The sequence below is a fragment of the Petromyzon marinus genome, chromosome 3, assembly GCF_048934315.1.
Source record: "Petromyzon marinus isolate PM22_M1 ecotype Great Lakes invasive population chromosome 3, UKy_Petmar_22M1.pri1.0, whole genome shotgun sequence".
Lineage (NCBI taxonomy): Eukaryota > Metazoa > Chordata > Hyperoartia > Petromyzontiformes > Petromyzontidae > Petromyzon > Petromyzon marinus.
The window spans coordinates 3,207,978-3,233,962 of NC_133669.1; the positions used below are offsets into that span (position 1 = coordinate 3,207,978).

General features: G+C 54.5%; 2 protein-coding genes across 2 annotated transcripts in view; one reads left to right on the forward strand and one right to left on the reverse strand.

Moving 5' to 3' along the window:
* Positions 1-16,462, forward strand: part of TMTC1 (transmembrane O-mannosyltransferase targeting cadherins 1) — a 27,690-nt gene extending 11,228 nt beyond the window's left edge. Inside the window, exons 6-19 of the mRNA XM_032970588.2 lie at positions 1,460-1,563; positions 3,012-3,201; positions 3,723-3,844; positions 6,044-6,211; positions 6,503-6,616; positions 7,448-7,591; positions 10,488-10,596; positions 11,152-11,254; positions 11,878-12,013; positions 12,163-12,307; positions 12,947-13,084; positions 13,254-13,376; positions 13,978-14,055; positions 14,747-16,462. Of these exons, the coding sequence (XP_032826479.1) occupies positions 1,460-1,563; positions 3,012-3,201; positions 3,723-3,844; positions 6,044-6,211; positions 6,503-6,616; positions 7,448-7,591; positions 10,488-10,596; positions 11,152-11,254; positions 11,878-12,013; positions 12,163-12,307; positions 12,947-13,084; positions 13,254-13,376; positions 13,978-14,055; positions 14,747-14,911 (1,839 nt within the window). The 3' untranslated portion in view covers positions 14,912-16,462. The remainder of the gene's footprint in view (positions 1-1,459; positions 1,564-3,011; positions 3,202-3,722; positions 3,845-6,043; positions 6,212-6,502; positions 6,617-7,447; positions 7,592-10,487; positions 10,597-11,151; positions 11,255-11,877; positions 12,014-12,162; positions 12,308-12,946; positions 13,085-13,253; positions 13,377-13,977; positions 14,056-14,746) is intronic.
* Positions 16,463-17,439: 977 nt separating this feature from the next.
* Positions 17,440-25,985, reverse strand: part of LOC116951846 (DENN domain-containing protein 2B-like) — a 55,063-nt gene continuing 46,517 nt past the window's right edge. Inside the window, exons 16-20 of the mRNA XM_032970640.2 lie at positions 23,893-23,934; positions 21,654-21,804; positions 21,167-21,454; positions 20,835-20,921; positions 17,440-18,442 (exon numbers count right to left, since the gene is read on the reverse strand). Of these exons, the coding sequence (XP_032826531.2) occupies positions 18,411-18,442; positions 20,835-20,921; positions 21,167-21,454; positions 21,654-21,804; positions 23,893-23,934 (600 nt within the window). The 3' untranslated portion in view covers positions 17,440-18,410. The remainder of the gene's footprint in view (positions 18,443-20,834; positions 20,922-21,166; positions 21,455-21,653; positions 21,805-23,892; positions 23,935-25,985) is intronic.

A 25,985-nucleotide genomic window follows, 5' to 3' on the forward strand; every position in this document is an offset into this window, starting at 1 on the left:
AGGAAGGGAATGGGCAATGGAGAAGAGGTGGTCTGTGCTCAGGAAACTGTGATTTCAAAAAAAAATCGGTAATGAATTCCACGTGTGGCCCATGGCGCGATCTGCAATAAGAGCTCCCAACACTACGACAAAATCTTTGTTTTGTATTTTGCCCCAAGTGTCGTGGTAAAACGCCCGGTTATGTTTTCAACTGCTCTTCATCGAAACTGAGACCTAACGAATGCCATTCGACTGGACAACCATACCACCAGTGGGTTTGTTTTACGCATATTCAAAATCCACGCGACGTAAAGGTGAATGCGATAATGCTGCAGAACGTCTTTCACAGACGCGCTGACATGACAGAATACACAATTTGGTAATTATCTCACTTTACGTGATATTTACTCTCTAAAGTTGGTAGAAAGTAGGAGAAAAAAAAAACCTTCCCACCGTACCAGTAAATAATTTGAGAAGAAAGAGCAGGGGAAGGAGATGTTTTGCGTGCTTGATGGAAGTGGCCACTGTACCGGAGCTGGCGTGGGGTAGCACATTGGATGAAAGACGCAAAAAAAACTAAAGAGGGGGTTGGGGGGAAATGCTATCCTAACGTTTTATTGGCAGGGCTTTTTCCCCCTACTGATGTTTTGGTCTGGAGATTGTGCGCTGAAAGCAAACACTGCTGGCTGTTGCTGGTGGCGGCGTTGGGCGCGCGTGCTGTTTGTTCCTGCGACACGGCCAATGCCAAGGGGAGATTGTGAGCACATGCCTCGCAACGCACAGCAGTGTGCAGGCTTTACGCTTTGTGGAACGTTGCATAAGAGAGAGAGAGGGAGAGGCGGTGGATTAGACGGCACTCTGAATAGAATGGGTTGGTGGCAACCCAGGAAAGTTGGTTTCAGAGGCCGCGCTTTTGCTTATGGGACTCCCAGACCGAATGGGACTCGGTTTGTCAGAGTTAACAAATGCCGCTTCAAACAAAAGCTGTGATCCAGAAGGCCGAGAGACTGACGGATGAACAAGACTCAGGGAAAGAGACTCTTGTCTATGCATGGTTTTATTACCCTTAATTAAGTGGTGCCGCAGTGGCAAGATGTTAACTACCTCACCTGGTGCACAGGACCTGGCTTTGATCCTGACGCCTGTATATTTGGAGTTTGCATATTCTCTCCGTGGTCGCGTACGTTTTTCTCCGTGTCCTCCTGTTTTTCCCTCCACATTTAGAATCAATCTGTGTGTAGAGTATTTGGCTGCTATAATTTTCCACGTTATAAGCCACTTCGCTGGGATTTCATTTGTGGCCAGGTCGCTTTTGAAAAAGAGCTAAAAAGCTTCTTGGACCTTACCTGGCAAACTAACGACTAGTTTCGTTGTATTAAGGCTATGATTATGGCTAATACAGGGTATGGAGGAAAAATGTCTTGACATAAAAGTCACCGTGCAATTTTTAAACAACCATAGCCCTCGCCCCCTCCCACAGCTGGTGCTGCTGCTGGCGTTCCGTCTGGCCGTGATGGGGGCCAAGCTACCAGCCTTCATGGAGCAGGACAACCCGGCCTCGTTCAGCCCACACCGCCTCACCAGGTGACGAGGAGGAGATCTGTCTGTGGTGTGTGCGCCAAAGCGCTTTACCTGCGATTCAGTTTCAACACTCGTTCCGTCATTCCATCGCAGGCGAACTTCACCTGCAGAAGGTGGAGGAGGCGTGACGGGAGCTTATATAGCTCCAGGGCAGTGCCATGATTTCGGATGTGTCATCCAATTTAAAGATGTGGGCAATCAGTGGTATTTAGTGTCATCATTATGTGGATTTTTTTTCTTGGACATGTATACCGAGCAGTTAGAGCTATAATTCATCTGGAAATAAACTGTCACACATTTTTTGATGAACGCTGATGAACTACCACGGCATTGGAGGTACTCAGAGAGAACTGAGTTTTTTTTTATCAATGCTGGGATGCTGATGGAATGTTCAGTTTCCGTGTGTGTGTGTAACAAACCATGAACTTATTCCATAAATAAGCATTTTATGAAACTGTACATAATCCCCCTCGAACTGGCGCGTACGGTTGTAATGATTGTCCGTGGGGTTAGCATCATTTGTGAAACTGCCCTCCAATTTAAAAACAACAACAATGTGTTCCTCGAGCCGGCTCTAAGCAGAAACAACGCGCTTAATGCAAAGATTAAGAAGGGGGTTGTTTTGTGCAACTCATTTAAAATTGTTGGGTTTTAATTTATTTTCGCCCCTTCGCTGTGCAACAACAACTGCTCCGTGACGTAACGTATGCATGTTGTTCACGTGCATTGGGCTTCTTGAAATATTGAGTCTTGTACCGAATTCGAATTTTTTTTGCCTTCTTGTGATTTTGATTGCCGACCCCCTGGCCTTATACAAACAATGACGCAAGCGCTGCGCTCTGAACTTGGCGGACTGAGTTTGATTCGCCGTCATGGCCAGTGGTCACATCTGAACCGGTCCTGAACCCCACCCCCGCTGACCACCACTGACCAGCGTGGTCAAGTTTGGTTAATAACCCTGCACAACAGCCATGGCCATGGGGGGGGGGGGGGGGGGCCTTCAACTAGCGGTGGATTCAAGTTTACTTTGTTTAACCAGCTGAGAACTCAACAAACAAGGTTGTGGGTAGTCTCATTTACGAGAGTGGATTGACTAAGGACTGTGAGCCTGTCGCGTATTCACACTTTCAAGTGATGTAACGGGCGTTTGTGGTGTGGGTTCCTGACTTACTCTGGCCTGTGCAGGTAAGCTCAGGTGACCGCAGGCATGATGACCACAATGCACACTTTGAGGAACTGCTGACGGGTTTTTTATTTTGCATTATGCACAGAGCCCATGCGCCATTTAGACATTTTTGCATCTTGTTTTAAAAGCTGTGGTATTCCAGCCTGCGCTATTTTTCCATTACGGTGTGGTTTTATTCTCGTTGTTGACAGATTTCACTTAACACGTGACTGCTGCTGCTGTTGTTGTGTGTTTGGTCGTTGTGGTGGTGATGTCGGGTTCGCAGGTTCCTGACCTACTCCTACCTGTGCGCGCTCAACGCGTGGCTGCTGCTGTGCCCACGCACGCTCAGCTACGACTGGCAGGCTGGCAGCGTGGAGCTGCTCACCTCGGCCCGCGATCCGCGCGTCCTCGCGCCCACGGGCCTGGCGCTGGGCCTGGGCATCATCGCCATGCGCTGCGCTCGCACTCCGCAGGTATCAAATCCGTACACGGCGAGCGACGGAGAAAGATTCCCCCGTGTAGCGTGAACGCCGCGTCGCCCATCCACCCCAACCGCACCACGTCCCACATCCACCGCCGTACATGCATCCCGTGTACGTGCGACCTGTGCACGTGCGTCTCCCGCGTGTTCCTCCCGCATGTGCGTGCGTGCGTAGGTTGAGAGCGGTCAGTGGAGCAGGTTAGTGTCGGGATTAGCACGCTGTGCTACGAACCCGGCGACCTGGGTTCGATTCCCGCTCGCGCCCGACACCGGTGACGGTTGTCTGATCTGAACCGTTCCTGGGTCTCCCCTAGGTCGACTCGGTCTCAAATGAGTACCCGGTGCGGTGAGAAAAATTCGGTCGGGCGTGGTTTGCTGGCCAACCACCCCCTCGCGTGTGCCGTGCCTGCCTTCATAGGTGCGGCTCGCTAACAGCGCTTGCCCCAACAGTCTTGTTGAAGGCTTTTCAGTGGGGTGGTGGTGGGATCTTTGTTTTCTTGCGTGCGTGCCTAGGTGGAGGAGCGCCGGGTTCTGACGGCGGGCCTGCTGCTCCTCGTGCTGCCGTTCCTCCCGGCGAGCAACCTCTTCTTTCGCGTCGGCTTCGTGATGGCCGAGCGCATCCTCTACTTGCCAAGGCAAGGCCTTTTCTCTCTCAAATAAAGAAAGCCGTGGCATTCCGGTGCGTGACCTCCGCCGAATCGGAGTGACCCGCACCTCCGATTAGCACGGTTGGCCACGTACGGTCCGAAATAAGTTCATCACACCTACCTGTCCAGGCAATGTTTTCATCGTCAGGTAACCGGGAGAAATTAATTAAGTTATGCAGGCTTGCACAAACCAAGGGTGGCGGGAATGTCACGTTTAAATTCTTACCACGGGAGGCAAAAGTCGCCTGGGCACGTGGGAATTCCCTAACGAGTAAGCGGCCAGCGGTTAGATGATGCGTTTTCATTGTCCGCAAAAAGCCAGAGGCGCCAATGTTAATTGCAATTCACCAGCCTTTCCCAAAATCCGATCAAATTGGCTAGCGTGCAGGAGCTAGGCGGATCGTTTCGACCGTTCGTCGCAGGATTGCAAGAGACGGCGGCGGTGGCGGTGGCTTGGTGAGGCCTTCATCCAGCAGTGGGTTGAGAAGGCTGCTGCAGTTTATGACATTATCGTGCTTGGGATTCGCCCGTGTGGCTGAGTGTCAAAGCCGCTGCTGAGCATTCAGTCGCTCGCAACGACGTCTCGATGCAAGCGACTGCAGTGCTCAGCCCAGGCTGTGCATCGTTGTTGTGGTTGTTGTAGTTGAATTCGTTGTTGTGTGTGGGGCTGCGTGGTGGGGAGGGTTTATTTATGCCCCGTGGCGGTCGGCCGTGGTGGTGGTGCTGGCGGACCTCCAAACCGTTCGGAATGTCTGGCATTTCCCCTTTTCTAGCCCCCCCCCCATCCACCACAGCGTGATTTCACGTTCCACAATTTCTCCATAACCCGGTCACGTCAGCTCTGCCTCATCCACTCATTCCCTCAGTCATTCAGCCGCTCGTTCACCGATTCACTCGCTCATAACACAGATGCACGTGAGGCAGTCTCTACACGAAACAAATACGTGGACACTTCGCCACCTTCGTAAATATGTCCCTCCGTATAAAAAAAAAACACACACACAATTATATTTCACACATCCCATCAGTCAGACGACAGCCTGGGAACGGCGTAAATGTTGTGAAGAGAGAGTGAGCGAATGATCTGATTCCTTTAGAGGCCCCTTGCAACAAAGTCATTGTTTTGGGATCTGCAACAGCCTGGGAGATAAGAGGGCATTACGGGGGAGGCGAGGCAGCGGGAGGTGTGAGAGAGACGCATGATTAGCGGGGTGACATCTGGCAGCAAATGCGTCAAGCTAGCCCTAACTGTTGATGAGTTACTGTGTGTTGAAACCGGCCCAGGGTTCGCTTGAATCGATGCTGCTGTAATTGTGCACTCCCAGAAGGCACTGGGGGGGGGGGGGGGGAGGTCGGCGATGGGTTGTGTAAGGATTGCCTTTATTTATGTTGGGGAGTTATGGAGACGTATTTATTTCGTGACTTATTTAGCTGCAGTCTTTGTGCCTCCGAACGTGCGCAATGTGTCACGTGAGCAGAAATGAATAAAACCAACAAACATGCGCCTGAGGGATACAGTCCTATACAGTCATCAAACATTACCCCTACCTCCCCCTCTCCCTGCACACACAATCACACAGCACAGAGACAAAGATCCCCCGTATAGCCTTAACAGACCAGTGGGGCCAAGTGCTGTTAGCGAGTAGCACCTATGAAGGCCGGCACAGCACACGAGGGGGTGGCTGTTCAGCACCACGCCCGGCCGCCTTTGTCTCCCCAGTGTCAATGTTTACTACACACCGCACCAGGCACTCATTTGAGGCTGAGTCGACCTAGGGGAGGCCCAGGATCGGTTTAGATAATCATCACTGGTGTTGGTCGTGAGCGGGAACACATTTTTTTCATAACGCAGATGCGAATTGGATGTAACGCGATCGAGTAAACAGAACTACGTCGCAACGCGAGAAGGAAAAAGCGGTCGTACGGCTGCCTCGGCGTAGCATCGCACAGGGCGGGATGCTGCTGGATACTTCTAGATGCCACCCACGCGCCCTCAAGTCTTTGTTCAGCCTGCGCGCGCGCATCTCGCGTCTTATCGCGGCCCCTTGCTTTACCCTACATCGACGCAGCGCGAGCTTTCCCACAACGCGGCGTTCCTCGGGAACGCAACAGCGCAGCCGCGTCACGTGTGAAGAGCAGACTCGCGATCTCGCGTTGCGCCGTTTCACCCTCCTGCCCTGCTCACAGCATGGGCTCCTGCCTGCTGGTGACGCACGCGCTCACCTCGCTCTACCTCCGCGCGGGCGCGCGAGCCCGGCCGCCCGTCGCAGCGGCGGCGCTCTGCCTGCTGGCGCTCTTCGCCGCCAAAACTCTGCAGCGCAACCAGGTGTGGAGGTCCCGCGAGGCCCTCTTCAGGTGAGCGAGCGCTCCTCCTCGTCCCGATCCTCCTGCTCACGGCCAACACCAGTGACGGTTATCTGAACTGGCCCTGGGCCTCCCCTGCGTCAGCTCAGCCTCAAATGAGTACCTGCTGCGATGTGCAGACATCGCCACTGGGGAGACAAAGGCGGCCGGGCGTGGTGCTGGCCACCTTCTTTCTCGTGTGGCGTTCCGGCCTTCATAGGTGTTCGCGAACAGCACTTGTCCCAAAACGTCTACTAATAAGGCTACGAGGGGGGATCTGTGTCTTTGTGCGCACGGGTGCAGGTCGGGTGTGGAGACTCTGCCACACAATGCCAAGGCGCATTACAACTACGCCAACCTCTTACGGGACAAGGGCGAGACGGAGCGCGCACGACAGCACTACCGGGCTGCCCTCAGGTACAGACCGCAGCACACCTGTGCACGGTCGCGCACCATCCCGCGTCTGCACTCGGCTACACAAACCCGTCGCGGGGGCAACTCTGTGAACGGTGGGGGGAGCGGGGGGAGCGGACACAACAGGGCGATATTAAATGTTGACTGCGTAGAAGCTGCGGAAGCTGGCAGAAGGAAAGAAGCAATGACGGAGTGTGGGGACATCGAGAGGATGAGTGCCTCCCCAGCCGCTTCCCACCCGCTCCGAGCATCTGCCCGTGAATGGGGAGGTGAATGCGGAGTAAACGAGGAGTGAATGGGAAGCGATTGGAGAGTGAATGGAGAGCGACTGAGGAGTGAAAGGGTAGTGAACGACGGGGGGGGAGGGGGGGGAAAGGAGAGTGAATGAATAGTGAATGAGTGAATACAGAGAAAAATAGAGCGGATGATTTATCCCGTAGCTATCCCGAGAAGCCAAGATTGATGACTCGGCACATTGTCAGGGCACGGAGTGAGAGCGGTCGCTGTGAGAATCCTCCTCCGACAACCCCCATGCCCGAATGACGGCACAATCTGTTTTATTGCCCAGCTGCGTCCGTACCCTGGACTATAACCAAATCTTCTGGAAATGACATTTCAAGTCCGCGTCGCGTCGCGCGTGCCCATGTAGTAGCTGCTCGCATGTCACTTTGCACTCTGCGGTGCCCGGGTACGCGCGCGTGCCAACGAACCCGTGTGCCCGCGTGACCGTCTCGCTCGAGCGTTTCCCGTACGCACGGCTGTCCTCCTAACCACCCCCCCCCCCACTCTCCTACCACCCCTGTATCCCCGTCGCCTGCTCGCGATCGATCGCAGCCTCTGCCCGGGCCACGCGAGTGCGCTCAACAACCTGGGCACGCTGGCTCACGAGCTGGGCCACGCCGAGAGCCTCTACAGACGCGCGCTCGCCGCCGCGCCCACGCACGCCGGCGCCATGTTCAACCTCGCCAACCTGCTCAGGTGACCATCTCGGCGGTTGCGCCAGCGGGGAGGGTGAACGCTTCTCGGCAGTCCGCTAACCCTTTCCCATTCCGATGACGTGCGTGTACGTCGTCAGCTTCTCTTCCCATTCCGTTCTGGTGACGTATGTGATAAACGCAAATAAAATAACTTTACCTGGTACCGAGGCTCCCGCGAGGTCATGCGGGAGGGCGTGCGGTACAGTTTGGCGCCAGCTGTCATTGAGCGCGGTCGTGTTGCTACAGTTCTCTGCGGTGAGTACGATGTCTTTAAAAACAGCAGCGCATGGCTTCTCTAAATGAAATTAACGCGAACCACTTATGCGTTCCGAGATTCAGCGGTCAACAGGACACCCAACCTGCAACTTGCAGACGTCTCGAAACAGGAAAGGGTTAATAGCAACCTGCTACTGCTTGCTGGCTTTGCCAGACCCAACTTCATTGAGAACAATATGACAGCCGTCCCAAGATAGCGAAACTGAACGGGTGGCAAAATGATAGAAACAAGCGAGGAGGAATGAGACTTGGCACCTGTACAACTGGCCAATCGGCCCCCCTTAGGGAGTCATTGTGGACGGGTGAAATGCAAAGACCAAAATGCATTTGAGGTGCGGTGATGCAGGAGAATTGAGCGAGTGAGTTTGTGCGATGACAAGACGAAGAAGGAGGAGGGAGTAGAGGTGTTGAGACAGAACCGCTAGAAGTACATTTTGCTGAGGAAACTGATCGAGGAGCAGTGACGATGTTCGTACACAGATGAAAATGTAAGGGCAGAGGGGAAGGGGGAGTGGTTGGTGGCACAGTGTGAGACGTGGAATAGGGCTCTCCATGGGTGATGCCAAAGATCGCAAAACGTGGACAACGTCTTGTCATGGACATCAACCTTCGGTTACGAGGATAACGGTAGCGAGACAGGTGGAGAGATAGTACACTGGAGAGATGCAGCGACAGGCAGTCTTGTGGAGTGTGTGATAGCCCAACATCAAAACCCACGCAAAGGTTTTCTCCATATGTAAACACTCATTAATTGATCTATTACACCTTTATATATGGAGTACCGCAGAGCTTGGAGGGACATTTTGCACCGGCTGACCAATTGGCTGCCTCTCCCGCTTGCCTGTGGTTCATCCTCGCACCTCTTCAGTCGTTCTCTCTGTTCAAGGAGCGAGCGAATATTGTGTGGCGGGTTACAAGTTGCCAAGTTGGCATTATTATTATTATGATTATTAAAATATCTGGTTTCCTTTTGATCCAGTCGGTCCCTGATAGCCAGGGGCAGCTTAGCAGTGGGAGGCATCTGTTATGAGCCGGCTGCTCGGAGCAATAACGCCATCCCCTTCACCTAATCTCCGTGTTGCTGGAGCGAGCAGTGAAAGCATCTGCCGATGTTAGTGTTTCTAGCCTTGGTGGTAGGGCTTGCCGAAGGTATAAACTTTTCCAAGGGCAGTCCTCGGCATCCCCTACCAAATGTTTAAAATCTACGCCTCAAACCGCCCACGATTCCACGTACCGTTTGTTCCTCAATCTCTCTCGCTTTAAAAAAATATATATCTTACCTCCCCTTGAGTTTTCTTATCACTCACGGAACAAAAGGCTAAAACATGTTTTAATAAAACACATGGCAAAACACGTGACCTTAAAAGCAAAATTCTTTATTGTGGAGTCTGATTGAGGCTTTTGTTCACTCACAAATCTTTGCATTCACATTTTGTTTACGGTACAAGTCATTGAGGGAACAGATTTGCTTAAACATTTGATTAAAAAAACCTTCATATTAGTAGCATGTTTTGGTGTAACTCTTTATTGAACTTGAATATACTGTACAATATTTTGTCACGGTATATTTAAATTGTTATCTTTCTTCTCTGTTACTTATCTATTTGGAATTTTCTACATCACCGAGTAGTAAACGAACAGGCTCGGGCACCCTTGGGTGGCCTTGGCTCGAGTTCACATCCTCACCACTGTTCTGGTTCCTCAGTGGGTTCCTGTGTATGTCTGTCTGTACGTTGAACTTCTTTCGCATCGTACGTAGTAGCCAACCGTGCCAATTGGAGGCTCAGGTTCGTGGTGCAGTGCGCGCTCACCACAGTGCAGGGTTCCCCAGCAACAATCGCCATTCGTCACTAGGTGGTGGTGACGTCACCACAGCGCTTGTGCCAAGCTAGGTGCACCTTGAGGCCACTTGAAGTGTGGAAGTCTCGCTGGTAGAGTCACGGGACAGACCCAGGTGTATGGGTCCCCCCCCCCCCCGCCAGATTCACACACACACACAGATAGATATTTAGGACACACATCAAGGACACGCACAGCCAGCCAGAGAACACCCAAACCCTCATGTTTCTTTTAACAAAGAAAGATGTCTCACTTCTCTTGTGTCAGTGGGGTTCTTCTTCTGAACCTGGGGTGCAGCGTGCACCCCCAGGGGGTGCGAGATGCCCTGTCTGGGGGTGCGAGGCACGGCCAGATTTTTTTAGAAGGTAAATCATCGAAACACAAATTAAGCACGGGCGCGTCACTACAACTACTTTGTTTTTTATCAAACCCTATGTGTGTATTAACATTACAAAAACACAATTACCATTGAGAACTAAAGGCGTGCAAGGTTGCAGTCAAGGTTAAATAATCACTGATTGGTGTTAACCGCAGCCGCGGGCCGCTCTCTTAACACGGCGTTATTGAGGTTCTGAATGGTGACTTCGTTTCGTGAGTTACACTCCGATAAGATGATTGGGATAACACTGCGGTGGGGGGGGGGCACGGTGGAGGGGGCACGGGCGAGGGGGCACAGGGGGGGGGGGCACAGGGGAGGGGGCACGGGGGAGGGGTGGGGGACACGGAGAAGGAGGAGCGAGGAGCGGCTCCGGCTGAGCGGCGTCTGCGGCTGCCGTCCCCAGGAGCCGTGGCGTGGGCGAGGAGGCGGAGCGGCTGTACCGGCGGGCCACGAGGGTCGCGCCGCACTTCGCCGACGCCTTCGCGGGGCTGGCCTCGCTCCTGTCTGCCCAGGTGGGTGTGGGGGTGTGTGCAGATGTGTGGGTGGGTGGGTGTGTGTGTGCAGATGTGTGGGTCGGTGTGTGTCTTTGTGTAAGCACACACGCACACCTATGCAAAAAACAATGCGGACGGTTTTCTGGGATATGCACCATGGCCGTGAGCCTTTGACACATTTGGTGTCTCGTTCGAAGATTCCGAGCGCCTCCTACCCACGGGGGCTGCTCGCCGCCTTGTATATATGGGGAGCCGTGGTGGCTAGGAGATGTTAACTACCTCGCCTCGTATACAGGAGGCCGTGGGTTCGATCCCGACCCTGACGCCTGCTGTATATTTGGAGTTTGGATTTTTATCCGGATACTCCTCGTTTTCCCTCCACATTTAGAATCAGCGTGCGTTTAGAGTAGTTGGCTGCTCAGAATGTCCACAAAAGCCACTTCGTTGAGCTATCATTTGTGATCGCCAGGTCGCTTCTAAAAAATAGCTACGTAGCTCAGTGGACCTTACCTGGTAAAATAAAAAGTTTGGTTAAATATTGCCGCTCAGAGGACGACGTCCCGTGCGATGCAGAATCGCGCGCGCGAGGCGGAGGAGGTGTACCGCACGGCGCTGGAGATTCACGCGCACAACGCGGATCTTCACAACAACTACGGCGCCTTCCTCCTTGAGCGAGGTACGGCACGGGCGGCAGTCGCGACGCGACGTGGATTGCATGGGTGGCCTCAACGTCGACGGATTCTCTCATCTCAAAGGTCAAAGTTTAAACGGTTTTAAACTCTTAACATATTTCTAAGGAGCCGCTAACTAATGCCATTTACCGTTGACTTATTAAAGTGTATCTCAAGTGTCCAGCTTGCAGTCCTTTCACCAACTCCCACTGACCAGCATGGGGAAGTATGGTCAAACAACCCCTATGATCGACACGGCCAGAATAGGCCTCCGTCCAAAAGTGGCTTGACAGAGGTAAATCAATAATAATAATAATGACAAATACTCCATGGCAGTGCCACTGCTGCTTTGTGCTGAAGTGGGTCTCGTAGGATTTGGGTCGGCTCCGGCCAACGCAGGCAGCAAGCCAGGAGCAGTACTTGTTTAACAGGCCTGACTGCTGATGACAACCAGCAAGGTGGAAACCAGCGCAGCCTGCTCGCTGAAACAAACGCTGACGGACTTAGAAACGCGTTTAACGCGGAGAGACGGACGCGTGCCCCCGCGGGACGGCACGCGCGCTGTACGTGTCGCGCCCAGCGCCAACCGTTGCTGGCGTGGTGTGCCGGCCGGCGCGTGCCCTCCCAGGTGACCAGGAGCGCGCCCGCGGGCACTACGTGCGGGCGACGCAGCTCAACCCCTCGCACGCCGTGGCGCTCGTCAACCTGGGGCGCCTGGCGCGGGCCCGCGGCCACAACCGCGAGGCCGAGGACTGGTACCTCCGGTAGGGCCGCCGTCGTCGTCTGTCATTACCCCCCACCCCGAGTGTTTCCCCGCTCGCCGCTCGACAGGAGCAAGGTGACCCCCGCTCTCAGTACTTGCCCTGACAGCACGGCCGTGCGGGGTGGGTCCGCGTCTGGCGTCTGAGCGCAGCTGCCTGGAGGTGGACCGCAGTGCGGAGGCGCTGTCGCTGCTGGGGGCCCTCTACTACAACACGGGGCGGACGCGCGGCGCGCTCGGCGCCTACAGCGAGGCCCTGGAGCGGGATCCCTCGAGCAGGAGCAGCGCCCTGGCTCTGGTGATGCCACGCGAGCCGGCCGTGTGTCGTACACCCTCCTCCACCCGACACAGCCACACGAAGGGACAACTTAAATTTTCATCCGTGGCTACTCGTCCAGCTTCCAACGAAGCGGCTTGACGTGTGGAAATTGATAGCAGCCAAATACTCTAAACGCGTGATGTTGATTCTAAATGTGGAGGGAAAAACCCGGACGACGCGGAGAAAGATTCACGCAACCACAGGGAGAGAGAGAGAGAGACACGCAAACTACATATACAGCAGGCGTCAGGGTTGGGATGGAACCCACGACCTCCTGTATACCAGGCGAGGTAGTTAACATCTCGCTCCAGCGACGCCCTCTCACGTTGGCTTTCGTTTAGCACAGCGTGCGCCTGTGTGTGTCTGTATGGGAAGCGGTAGTGTAGCGGTTAGCAAACCTGGTGACCCGAGTTCAATTTCCGCTCACGGCAAACATCAGTGGCGATTATCTGAACCAGTCCTGGGCTTCCCCTAGGTCGACTTAGCCTCAAATGAGTACCTGGTGCGGTGTGTAAACATCGCCACTAGGTGTGCCGTGCCGGTCATTCATAGGTGCTCGCTAACAGCACTTATAGTCTGTTAAGGCTATACGGTGGATCTTTATTCTTGTGTGTGCAGGCACAGGTGCTGGTGCGTTTGGGGGAGGTGCGGGAGGCCGAGCGGGCCGTGACGCGCGCGCTGGCGCTGGACCCCGCGTGCATCGAGTGCCACCGCCTGCGGGCGGCGCTGCACGCGCAGGCGGGAAGCACGGAGCAGGTCAGCCCCGGGGGCGGAGGCCACCTCCAATTTGAGACAAAAGCTACGGCCGGGCGCCGGTGCCTTGCCCGGTGGCTCCCGCCGGCGCTCGCCAAAACGGCACCCGCCCCAAGCGGTCTGCTAAAGAACCGCGCGGGGGAACTTTGTCTTTTGCGCGCGAGCGGCGCAGGCGCTGGAGGCGGTGCGCGCCGCCATCCGCTTGAGGCCCCCGGACTCGCGCCTCCTCGCCGACCTCCACTTCGCCGAGGGAAACCACCTGCGGGAGCTCGGCCGCACGCACGACGCCCTCAAGGTGCCGGGCGAGCGCGCTCGTCGCTTGCGTCCTCACTCCCGGCGGTGCCCCCGGTGATGCCCGCGGAGGCGCCTGCAGCAGCCGGCGCAGTGGCACCGGGGCCCACTAGCTGGAGGGATCCAGGTTCCGGGCTTTGGAAATAGGGGGGGAGGATGATGGAATTTGACAATCGCCTCCCCCGGCCTCCCATTTCCTTCTTGGCACCTGGGCCCACGTCAACCGCGCTATGCCAGCGGTGCGCGCCGCCTCCGTTTTCACCGCATCCCACAAAAAACATTAGCCCCCGCCAAACGTAGCAATGAACTTACACCGAGGTGAACTCCCAGCCACGCGCGTGTTTGTTCGTTACTTTGCCAAGGTTCAAAACAGCGCGTGCATTTGTCCAGATGAACCTCGATGTGAACGTCAGTTTTTTTAAAACGAACGAACCGGCCGTCGTCGTGAACGCTCGTAGGAGACGGATAATCCTGAATCCCGTCCGCCCTCGTCTTCGAAAACGCTCGTCGCGCGCGTTCGCCGTGCGCGCCGCGGAACCGGTCCGAGACGCGCTGCCGTCGAGGCGCTTTGCCAACGCGAACGGCGCGGGCGCCGTCTTCCGCAGAGCTACGGCGAGGCCGTGCGACTGGAGCCCTCGTTGGCGCCCGCGTGGATGAACATGGGAGCTGTGCTGCACGTGCAGGTGAGACGACGCCGACGCCGCCGCGCCCCGCGTCCCATGAAGACCGCGTGGCAAGCGTTCAAATCTGATCGCCAGCGGAGGAGACCCTCTTATCCGTGACGCTGTTATCCTGGTGGCTACGCACCACCGTAATCCGGCGCTGTGGATACCGGGAGGGGTTGTTGGATCGTGCGACATATTTTTTAAACTCCCTTCCCGTGGGTGTCAGAAATGCCATAACCCGACTTTACAGAAGACGGCGCAGCAAATGTTAACTCCCATCTGTTCCATCTTTGCGGGGATAGTGTCCCCCCCCCCTCCCCCCCCCGTACGTGTGGAATTTCTCCGGGTGCTCCGCATCCGTCCCACATGTAAACACTCATTAAATAATAGAAAGAGGACCTACAGAGCTTGGGCAATTGCCGGTGCCGGCTCAGTGGCTGCCTTTCCACTTGTTTGTGATTCTTTGCGCCTCCCGGCTATTACCCGAGTTCAAAACCGGTCATGGGCTTCCCCTAGGTCGACTCAGCCTCAAATGAGTACCTGGTGTGGTGTGGTAAACATCGCTACTGGGGAGACAAAGGTGGCGGGGCGTGGTGCTGGCCACCCACCCCCTCGTGCGCTGTGCTGGCCTTCATAAGTGGTCCCTAACGGCACTTGCCCCAACAGTCTGTTGCAGGCTATATGGGGGATCTTTCTCTTTGTGTGCCAGGGGGATTACCGGGGCGCTCGCGAACTCTACGAGAGAGCTCGGCAGTTGGAGCCCGGAAGCCTCGCGTTGCTGGAAAACCTGGCGAAGCTGAAGCGAGCGGAGCACGGAGCGCCCCTCCCGGGCCCCGAGCGGAGCTCCCCAACGGCCGTCCCACCGCTCCACTGACCACATCCTCACCCGCGGGGCCAACACCCCTCTGAAGCGTTTCCACACAGAGGCGGTAACTGGGTTCACCTGCTCATTTTCTCTCCTCCTTGGCTCCAACTCCTTGTCAGAGTCAGCAGCAATTACCAGCGAGTCAGTAAACATAACATGGTTAACCAGTGGGGAGCCATTGCTACATCATATCTGGATATTAATCATCCTCCCACTGTATCCCTACCCGATGGAAATCCCATGTTTTTCAAAACGGACAAACCAACTATTGTGGACCTTAAATTGTACGATGTCGTATTATCGCCAATCACGGCAACCCCCGATACGTATGTTGGGAACAGGTGTAGTTTGGGGAGGCTTTGTCAGGGCACTGGCTGGGCCGTGGGGCCCCGGTGCAGTTGCACCGCCTGCGCACTCGCTAGCCCCGCCACTGTCCACTGAATGACTTACAAAGCGAGAGAGCTGGGCGAGAGGGTGCGAGAAGAACTGGGTGTAAAAACGTGTGCATTTTGCCCAATTGTATAACTTATAAGCGTGGCTTTACCGTGCGCGGCTGTGGAGTTTGTCCGGTGTTTTGCCGTTTACATAATTGAGTGTTATATTTAAGCGGTGAGTGTTGGGACTGAGTGTAGGCCCGGCGAGCTGGTGGGACGACGCACCGCCTCGTCACCTCCTGCTGCGGGAGCAGCGCTCGATTCTGACCGGGACTGTGGGCACCGCTTGAACGAACGCTGCTGAGCTTCGCCTGCCGTGAGAGAGCAAGTTCGCGTCCTCCTCCTCCCGCAGTCCCACGGTGCTTACTGTTGTTGTTGTCGTTCTTGTTTACCTAGGAGAGCCTAACAGAGTCTCAAGACACTTTTTTTTTTCCAAGAGGTTTCCTGTCAACTTTTCGCATGGAGAGGGGTTGGGGTGGGGGTGGGGGGAGAGAAGATTATGCCGCGTGTGCAGGAATCTCCGTTGAGTAATTTGCGAGGTAATTTTTCGGCATCGCAAAATTGCCGTTTGAACCCTTTTCGGCGCAAGGAATATGCTCCTATCGCACGTCTCGGACGCGAGAGATGAGCCAGCGGTCCACAGCGCGCGTGCGCTCCACTGCCGTTTCGTTACACGGGCTCCGAGCCCACGGGGCTGGCATTAGTCAGTGTTTACGAGTGTTTACCTCCGTCTATGCATGATTCAGTTTTCGTCACATCACGGTTTGGGCACCCGGGGTCGTGCGCACGTTTCTAACTCCGTGCGGTCATCTGTGACGGAGCATTGCTCCTCGAGCTATGCACGGAACATTTATATTTTAAACGCTAACGGCAAGCTCGGGTAAGAGACCCAGCATCTCAGCCTCTCCATTAATCTGGAGTTGTACTTGTTTGAATCTGTCATCACTGGCTTACGCACACATCGTCGCAAAGACACGTGGGTCCTTTAAGACAGACCGCTCTGTTTGATATATTATGCAGAATGACGACACACGCGCATGATACACAGTGCAACGTATCGACAATGTTTTATTTTAAAAATTGCAAAAAAAAAACAGAGTTATATATAAAATATATGTACAGTCGACACGTGCGGTGTGCAGTGTTTCAGCTTGCGTGCAAAGCAGCGTGGAGTGCCCTCTGTCGAGTGCGTGCAGCGCGACACGCAGACACCAGCGCGACACGCAGACACCAGCGCGACACGCAGACACCAGCGCGACACGCAGACACCAGCGCGACACGCAGACACCAGTGCGAGGGCGCCACCCACAACACCAGCGCCGCTCCCCGCACCGACCTCCCTCCCTCCTGTGCCAGCCTCCTCCTCCCTAACCTCCAGTGCTATACTCTCTCCCCTCACCTCCATACCCTCCCGTGTCATCCTCTCCTCCCACCTCCTATCTCTCTCCAAGCTCCATATCCTCTCTCCTCTCACTGCCCCCCCCACAATGTCCAAACAGCATCACTGCCTTCCCACGATTCTCTTCGTTCAGAACCTCCCTCCCTCCCTCCCTCTCGCCGTCTCCCCACCGTCCCTCGTCTCTCTTTCCCCAGGAGCCCATCGTCACTGTCCGCCGACCGCCGTGGCTCTTCAGCACTGCCCCGTCCCTTGCCCTTCCACCTCCTCGCCCTACCGCGTGCGCATCACCGCCCCGCCGCCGTCCCCCGCCCCCCCAACCCCGTGCAGCCACCGCCGCTGTCCCCCTCCCCGTTGCGCTCACGGCGACGGACGAGGTTCCGACGGTCGCTTGCCGCCCGTGCGTGTCCCCCCCCGCCCGATTCACGGGAAGGATGCCCATCCGTGGGCCCGGAGCCTTTGATTGCTACGGTGCTCCTTTTTGGGGGGTTCAGTCGCTCACAGCCGCCACCCCCCCCCCAAACGCCCCCCCCCCACCCCCCGGCTCTGCCCCGTTGACCGCGGACGCGTTCGCTCGCTCGCTCGCTCGCGACGACGTTAGTAAGGCTTTCGTAAGTAACTGGTAAACAAGAAGACTGCCAGACACCGCGGACGAATAGCGACGGACACAACGCGTCACAAATTAAAATAAATACACAGACTAGGGCGAAGACGTCAGTACCGGCAGAAGGACTCCTCTACTCGAGTTTATTTGAAGGCTTGAACTGAACTGCGCTCGGATTAATTTTCACAGAAATTCGTTCAATGTGGATAAATGCACTCAAGTACCTGACGCACATAAATATAAGGAAATGGACTGCAGTTGTCCAATATTGATGGAAACTAAAAGAATTGGACAGCAATAAACTGAACAAGAATGGAATCAACAGGCTACAAATGATCTTAGAGGAACGCGATAAAAACTGGGTTGCGGATACTGTATTACGTGACGCACGTTACGTCTGAGATTTCAAACTTACAATGGGTGTTGTACCTTTAAAGTCAGGGGAGGTAGGTCGCCTCTCAAGTCTCAACGCCCGACATTCCCGCGAACGCTGCCCGACCATCGATCTCAAGCTCTCCCTTCAGATGGACCTCGTCCATTTCCCTCCCATTCCACTCACTCTGCGTTCCGCACGCTGTAGACCCTTCCCTCTGCCTTCACCCCATTCCATTCCACTCCACGGTAACCCCCCTAGCCCCCCTCCCCCCCCCAACATCGGTTGCCAGCGTGGACTTCAAACACTGAGCAGCCAGTCCGTTGCGACGCGACGCTCGTTAGCAGGCCTCCTCGTTTTAATTTCCGCGGACGCGCCGAGCCCGTGGAGTTTGGGGGGGGGGGGCGCAAGCCCCGCGACCGCGTCCCCTGCCTGGGGGGTCACCGCCCCCCATCGCCGTCCCGCCAGGTTCAAGCCGAGGCTGTCGATCCCTGCGTGGGTCCCCGTCCGTGATCCTTGACCTCCCGACTCCACCTTGGGTTCAGGGACGCCCCCGGTCCCAACCAGGCCCCGCCACCGGGACTTCTTTTAGGGGCCAAGACTGGGCCACGGGTGACCGTCGGCCCCCACCCCCCACCCCACCCCTCGGCGTTTCAGGCTTGGGCCTCCAGAATTCGTACCTCGGTGCTGTACCCGAGGCGTCACTTCTTGGAGAGGAACTTCATTCTGTTCCCTGTTAGTGAGTGAGAGAGGTGGGAGGTGGAATTGCAGGCAGAGGTAAGGGAGGAGGGTTGTTGGTTGCTCTCTCTGTCTGCGAGTGCGGGGCTCACGGACGTGATCCCCGTACTCGTTCCACGCACGCGCGCGTACTTTCGCACGTTATTACGCTTGCGCTCGTAGCCAAGGGCCAATGAGGAGAGGAGAGAAAAAAATGTGAGCAGACGATATACTGAAATACGTTTGGGTGACTGACCTTGAGCTATCTTGACTCTTAAGTCACATCGAGCACAAATCATGCACTGCAAGCGGTAAACCTTGCGTAGGGTGAGCGCGGGAGTGGTGGGGCGATGGTCTGAACATCGCGCTGCCAGACCAGGTGACCCGAGTTTCAATTTGCCTCTGGACTTTACAGTCTCCAGATGGGAATCGCGTACAGTTGGACTCGTTCATTATTGGAACGCAAAGGCAGGCGTGGTGGCGGTGGTGGTGGTGATGGTGGTGGTGATGCTGCACTCGTGCTGGGCTCCCGGGGAGCTGCGTGAGGGGCTGCGTTTGTTCGCTCGCCCGCTGGAGAAGCGCCGGCGATGAAGCCGCCACCGCCAGCGCATTCCAGTTTCTGAGTCTGATCCACCCCGCGCGCGCGTCATCGTCTGAGACCGCAAAAAACCCGGGTTGGAACTTTGTTGTCCCCTCAACGGTTTGTTGCGTTCAGTTTGTTGCCCTTCCCCCCGGCATCAATGCCCCGTGCTCCTGTGTCGCTTAGACCCCACGGCTCCCGCACCCGGCAACCCTCGCCGCATGTCCCGTGCCACGCGCTGGGGTTGGGGGTGGCTTAGCGGCGTGAGATTCTGGACGGGACAGAATTAAGAATGTTGTCTGCTGGGCAGGATGGGAAATCCCAACCAAAAGGATATACTTAATCCCACACTTGTTCATACTTAATCATCGAAATGTGTCCATGTTCGAGGCCCGACAAGTGGGAGTCACAGGAACAGAGGGGTGGGTCTCTGTGTGATGAGTCTATGGGTCTCTGTGTGGTGAGTCTATGGGTCTCTGTGTGGTGAGTCTATGGGTCTCTGTGTGATGAGTCTATGGGTATCTGTGTGGTGAGTCTATGGGTCTCTGTGTGGTGAGTCTATGGGTCTCTGTGTGATGAGTCTATGGGTATCTGTGTGGTGAGTCTATGGGTCTCTGTGTGGTGAGTCTATAGGTCTCTGTGTGGTGAGTCTATGGGTCTCTGTGTGGTGAGTCTATGGGTCTCTGTGTGATGAGTCTATGGGTATCTGTGTGGTGAGTCTATGGGTCTCTGTGTGGTGAGTCTATGGGTCTCTGTGTGGTGAGTCTATGGGTCTCTGTGTGATGAGTCTATGGGTCTCTGTGTGATGAGTCTATGGGTCTCTGTGTGATGAGTCTATGGGTCTCTGTGTGGTGAGTCTATGGGTCTCTGTGTGATGAGTCTATGGGTCTCTGTGTGATGAGTCTATGGGTCTCTGTGTGATGAGTCTATGGGTCTCTGTGTGATGAATCTATGGTTCTCATTTCTTTACAACTGCTTTTAGTGTTTAGTCTGTTGTCCTCCCGCACCTCCGATTAGCACGCTTAGCTACGTGCGGTGTGAAAGAAGATCAATATGCACACATACGTGGGAGAGCAAGGCAACACCTTTGACTTTGCGTATTCGCGACTCATGACCTTCCATAGATATATTTATTATTTACGCGATCTAACCCAAAAAAAACCTCTGTTATGGATAATATTGGTCGCGAAAGCCTACTACTACGTGTTAAACTGATCTTGCATAGCTCGACCAATACAATTAGCATATTTACTTTCGCAAGTTTACGGATACCTGCCTTGATGCAGCCTCAGGGTTTGATCGCTATGAATTAGCCGCGTTACGCATTGCCAATGGCACGCAGAAGTTGGCGCAGAGCCAAACTTTTGTGGTTCTCGTTCTTCTTGGCCGGGAACCCCCCCGCCTCCGAACCCCCTCACGTACATTGGCATTTTACACAACAATACAACACGCTAGCTTTGAACGCTTTATTGCAGCATTGTCCTTCGTGCCAAGTATTGAGTCTTTAGCTTGTAGGTTTCTGATGTTGGAGAAAGCCTGCTTGCTAGCCTGCAATGACACGGTTAAGGCCTCACCCCGGCCACAAATGGGGGGATGCGAACGGACGCCCGGGGCGATCACCGGCAAGTCGCGGTGGATACAGCGAAGTGCGGTGGCCCAGTGAGAAGCAGTCGGCGCTTCCGTGACTCCCGGCTTGTGAATCCCACCCGGGGGGGGGGGGGGGGGGTCTGGCCCACAAACTGCTCCCCGGCCACGCCGCGTGGCTTCAAGGGTGCTCCTAGGCCGGTTACGGGCGCCGTCACGACCGCTGTTGTGCCGACAAACTCACCGAGCCCTTTGAGGAAGCGATTGACCCCTCCACGTTCCGCTTCAGGTGTCTCCGCCAGGTACTGAGCTGCGCGCACCTCAAAGAGGCCTGCACTCAAACACACAAAGGCAAAGATCCCCCGCATAGCATCACGATACACTCGGGGCAAGTGCTGTTAGCGAGTAGCACCTATGAAGGCCTCGCACGGCAGCACGAGGGGCTATCTACGGGTGAGTGGGAGAGAGGCCAGCAATGCAGGAGAGCACGCTGCTCACGCACGCAGGAGACCGCTCATCCCGCCCCATCCGCCGGTGCGTCCGTGCGTGCGTGCGTGCCGTGCGTCGACCTCTCACCTCTGGGGCAGGCACGCCGCGCCTCGCGCTCGTGCACGAAGCCGGCGAACATCTGCGTCTCCATGAAGAGCTCGAGGAAGCGTCGCGTGCTCTTGGAGGCCACGGCCTTGCGGAAGGTCTCGCGCTGCAGGCGCCGCTCCGCCCTCTCGCGCCTCCCGCGGGCCCCGCCGGGCTCGGCGCGCCGCTCGCGGGCCTCCAGCGCGTCCAGGTGCAGCGAGTAGTGGCCCACGGTCTCGACGAAGAAGCGCACAAACGCCTCGGAGACGAAGCGATCCAGCGGGCCGCGGTCTGCGCGCCGGTACACCACGTTTAGTCGATGTACGTACGGCAAGTCATTTTTTTACACGCAGAAGCTGACTGAAATAGGGGGGGGCTCTCAGCGGTGGGGGCTGGGCGGGGGGGTGGGGAGTGGGGGGTGGGAGTGGGGGGTGAGAGGATGCCCGACGGAGGAGGGGGGGGGGGTGTGGGGGGGGTAGTGTCCGCTCACCCTGGTTCCCGTCTCCCGCGTCCTCCTGGCCCCCCTCGGCCTCCTCTCCGCTCGAGTCCGGGCCGCGTGCGCACAGCTCGTGACGCTGCTCCAGCGCGTGCTCCAGCGCCCCCTGCAGCTTCCGCGGCAGAATGCTGTCCTCGTCGTCCAGCTGCGGGGAGAACGCTCCGTATGTTTGTGTGTGTACGTTGAACCTCTTTCGCACCGTACGTAGCCAACCGTGCTAATCGGAGGTGTGGGGGAAGGACAACGGACGAACACACAAGGTTCTAAAAACATGAGTTTGTCGATCTAGACGATGACGATTTAAAAGTGCCACAGCTCCCACTGGCTTCCTAATATCGGAAGGAAGAGCGTTCCAGACGGCCGCCGAAGCGCATCCTAAGGTGCGCGATGCAAGTGACCGTCTTTGTTCGATGCCTAATTTATCGACGCCACACACATACAAACGGGTGGGGGGGGGGTGCAGTCAACACCGGCTCAAAACAACTGAACGTGTGGGACATTCTTGTCGTTTAGGTCACCAACTCAAAGGGTTAAGAGAATGTGGCCATATCCCAGCGGGTAGCAGTGAACCAAGCACACAGCTCTCGTGCGGTCTTGACCTCACTGGGACTCATCAGCGCAGCAGAGTCATGACTGTTTGCTGCCGCTGTCGTATTCTTCCGAGAGCCCGCATATACGGAGCAGGGGCCTGTGACCTTTGCACGAGGAGGGGCCCATTGAGCACTTGTCTAAAGGGCAACGATAAGTGACGTCTGTAAATGACGATCGTTATTTTTTGTTCCTCCGCGACGTCTCAGAACACCGCGGTGCCCTCTGGAGCCCTCTCGTGCCGCCTTGCTCACCGCCCAGCGACGCTCGCGCCGGAGCGCTGCTGACCACCAAGAGATGAGATTCCCAGAGGGAAGTATCCTCCTGATCCTCTAAACCAGGTTCACAAACTCCAGGAGATGAGGTCCCCAGTGGGAAGTTCCCTCCTGATCCTCTAAACCAGACTCCCAAACTCCAGGAGATGAGATCCCCAGTGGGAAGTATCCTCCTGATCCTCTAAACCAGACTCCCAAACTCCAGGAGATGAGATCCCCAGTGGGAAGTACCCTCCTGATCCTCTAAACCAGGTTCACAAACTCCAGGAGATGAGGTCCCCAGAGGGAAATACCCTCCTGATCTTCTAAACCAGGTTCCCAAACTCCAGGAGATGAGATGCTCAGAGGGAAGTACCCTCCTGATCCTCTAAACCAGGTTCCCAAACTCCAGGAGATGAGATGCTCAGTGGGAATAACCCTGCTGATCTTCAAACCAGGTTCCCAAACTCCAGGAGATGAGATGTTCAGAGGGAAGTATCCTCCTGATCCTCTAAACCAGACTCCCAAACTCCAGGAGATGAGATCTCCAGTGGGAAGTATCCTCCTGATACTCTAAACCAGACTCCCAAACTCCAGGAGATGAGATCCCCAGTGGGAAGTACCGTCCTGATCCTCTAAACCAGGTTCCCAAACTCCAGTCCTCCCAACCCTCTCCAGGACCGCCTTCCAAGTTTACCAAGTGAGCTGAATTTTTTTTAAATTACAAACTGAGATGAGTTCGCCAAACCCACTTGCTGTACTACCATCTCCGAGTCACCACGCAGCCCAGTTGTGTTTGGGAGCTTCGCAGATCTCTCCGACTCGCCAAACGTCGCCTCAAAGGTGTGCATCACTGCATGGCCCACGTATGCTGGTGGCCTTGTGGTGTGATAATACTCTGTGTCACGAGTAGGAAAAACAACTCAGCGCATTCGCCAATGACACTTGCCCGAATAAAGAACAAATATACATGTGCTGGAAATTAAAACAGGCGACGATTTTGGGCAACGTACCTTCATAGTCAAATAATAATACTTCAAATTTAGAATGCGCATTCTATCCTAGGATCCCAGTACGTGCTTTTAAGAAGGGCCATTGCTTCAAACATCGCAAAACGGTTGGCTACGTACGGTGTGGAATAAGTTCAACATACATACATTAAGTGCATTTTCATCTTGAGGGCAGCGTTATTGATGAATGTGTTGCGTTTTGTTATTTGTGCTTGTGTGTGTGTGCGTGTGCCGCTACTGCTAACGCAGTTTCTCCAAAACAAACTGTTGAACAAGTAGGGTTCTGTTGGGTACAAGCCCCGGAGTCTAAACACGGCCACTGCTATTGCAGCAGCCACGTCGCTATCGGAGACGCAGCCTCACTACCCGCACGTGACTCACCTGGCGCAGGAAGCGATCGCCGCACAGATCCACCAACAGCACCTGCGGAAGGAGGGAGACATCGGTGTACGTAATAAATAATTACAGGGAACAGGTGTTGGTCAATTCACTGCTGGATAAAGCCCCCACCCCCCCCCCCCCCCATTTCTTAAGAACTGCTTTTTGTGACTGCAGGGATTCATATTCTTGGTTCTTTCGGTAGGGTCACGTAGAAAGGAAACAATAAAATAATACAAATATAAAACAATAAAATTCTCACGACGTTTCGACTGCAACACAAGCAATCATCATCAGGTGTGAAAACCACAGCAAGAAAAAATTGTAAAAGTGCCGTTTTTTTAACGTTAGCACCAAGCTATTAAGGCTAATGGTTACTCCGACTACACAATCCGCAAAGCGATCACTCCAACCATGAAGAAGGACCCTCTTGAGGTGCCTTTCAAAACCATCACTTTACCCTACATTGCGGGGATCACAAAAAAGATCTCCAAAATCTTGAATAAACACAAGATCCAGGTCCGATTTAACACATTACATAAAATCCGTGATCTGGTTCCGTCTGTAAAAGTTGTGATTCGGACATACAGTACCCTGGCGTCTACAAACTAAGTTGCCTCTGTGGTAGTAGTTACATTGGAGAAACCAAACGACATGTCTCGGACCGCATTCGTGAACACAAAGCAGACCTAAAACACGGTAGGACCAACACCACGGCCCTGGCAGATCACTGTTATAATTCAGTAGGCTCACATGACATTGACTTCTCCAAGACAGAGGTTCTTTGCAAGCCATCTGGCTACCATGAGAGATTCGTTCATGAGGCTCCACATATACAAACACAGAGACAATTTCAACCGAGAAGATGGATTCTGGCTTATCAATCATTGGAAGGATTTGATAAACCATTTCGGGTCTTAATTGATTGTTCACGCTTACGGTGGCTTTCAGACCGCATCCATTATTTTCGTCTCCCCCCTCCTCTTTTCCGAACATAGATGGACTCGTCCATCTGAACAACTGCCAAATCGCTCTCTGTGGTGCTAACGTTAAAAAAACCGCCACGTTTTTCAAATTTTCTTGCTGTGGTTTTCACACCTGATGATGATTGCTTGTGTTGCAGTTGAAACGTCGTGATAATTTTATTGTTTTATATTTTTATTATTTTATTGTTTCCCTTCTACGTGACTTTACCGAAAGAACCAAGAATATATAACTGCTTTTTGTGTTTAGTTTGTTGTCCTTCCCTCCTTCCCCACACCTCCGATTAGCACGGTTGGCTACGTACGGCGCGAAAGAAGTTCAACATACGATCATACGTTGAAGCCTGCTGGTCGGTGCGAGTTGATGAAGCAGGGAGACCCAAGGTGCTATCCGTGGCCGGGAATTAAACTCGGGCCCACTGTGTTCAGAGCCACGCCAGTACGTATGTACAGGCGGTATTTTTTTTTAAATGAGCATATAGTACTGCATTCCACAATGTCCTTACTTGCAATGACAATCACGATAAGTGAACACCCTGCATGTATGTATTTACGTACGTACGTAGCAAACCGTATTTATTGGAGCATCAGTGCATGTTGGGTAAGGCAACTCATAATTCGCAGTTAATTAGTGTAATGAGCAACCGCCTGTGATGCACCTGGAAGAGGCAGCCTGGTCGCATGACCTTTCGTGATGTTTTAAGTGGACCCTGCAATGAGCAAAACAAAAAACGAAAGGGAGCTTCCTGATCGTATGTGGCCGCCACGGTGGCGAGAAGTTAACTACCTCGCCTGGTATATGGGAGGTCGTGGGTTTGATCCCGACCCTGACGCCTGTATATTTGGAGTTTGCATGTCTCTGTCCCCGTGGTCGCCTGGATGTTTCTCTGGGTCCTCCAGTTTTTCCCTCCACATTAAGAATGAACATGTGTTTATGGTATTTGGCTGCTGTAAATTTCCATATAAGCCACTTCGTTGAGTTTTCATTTGTGGCCAGGTCGCTTCTGAACAACGAGCTGCATAGCTCAGCGGGTCTTACCTGGTAAAATAAAATAAAATGCTTTAAAACATTTTTTTTTAAACAATCTATGACATGTCCCAGATTGCACGTGG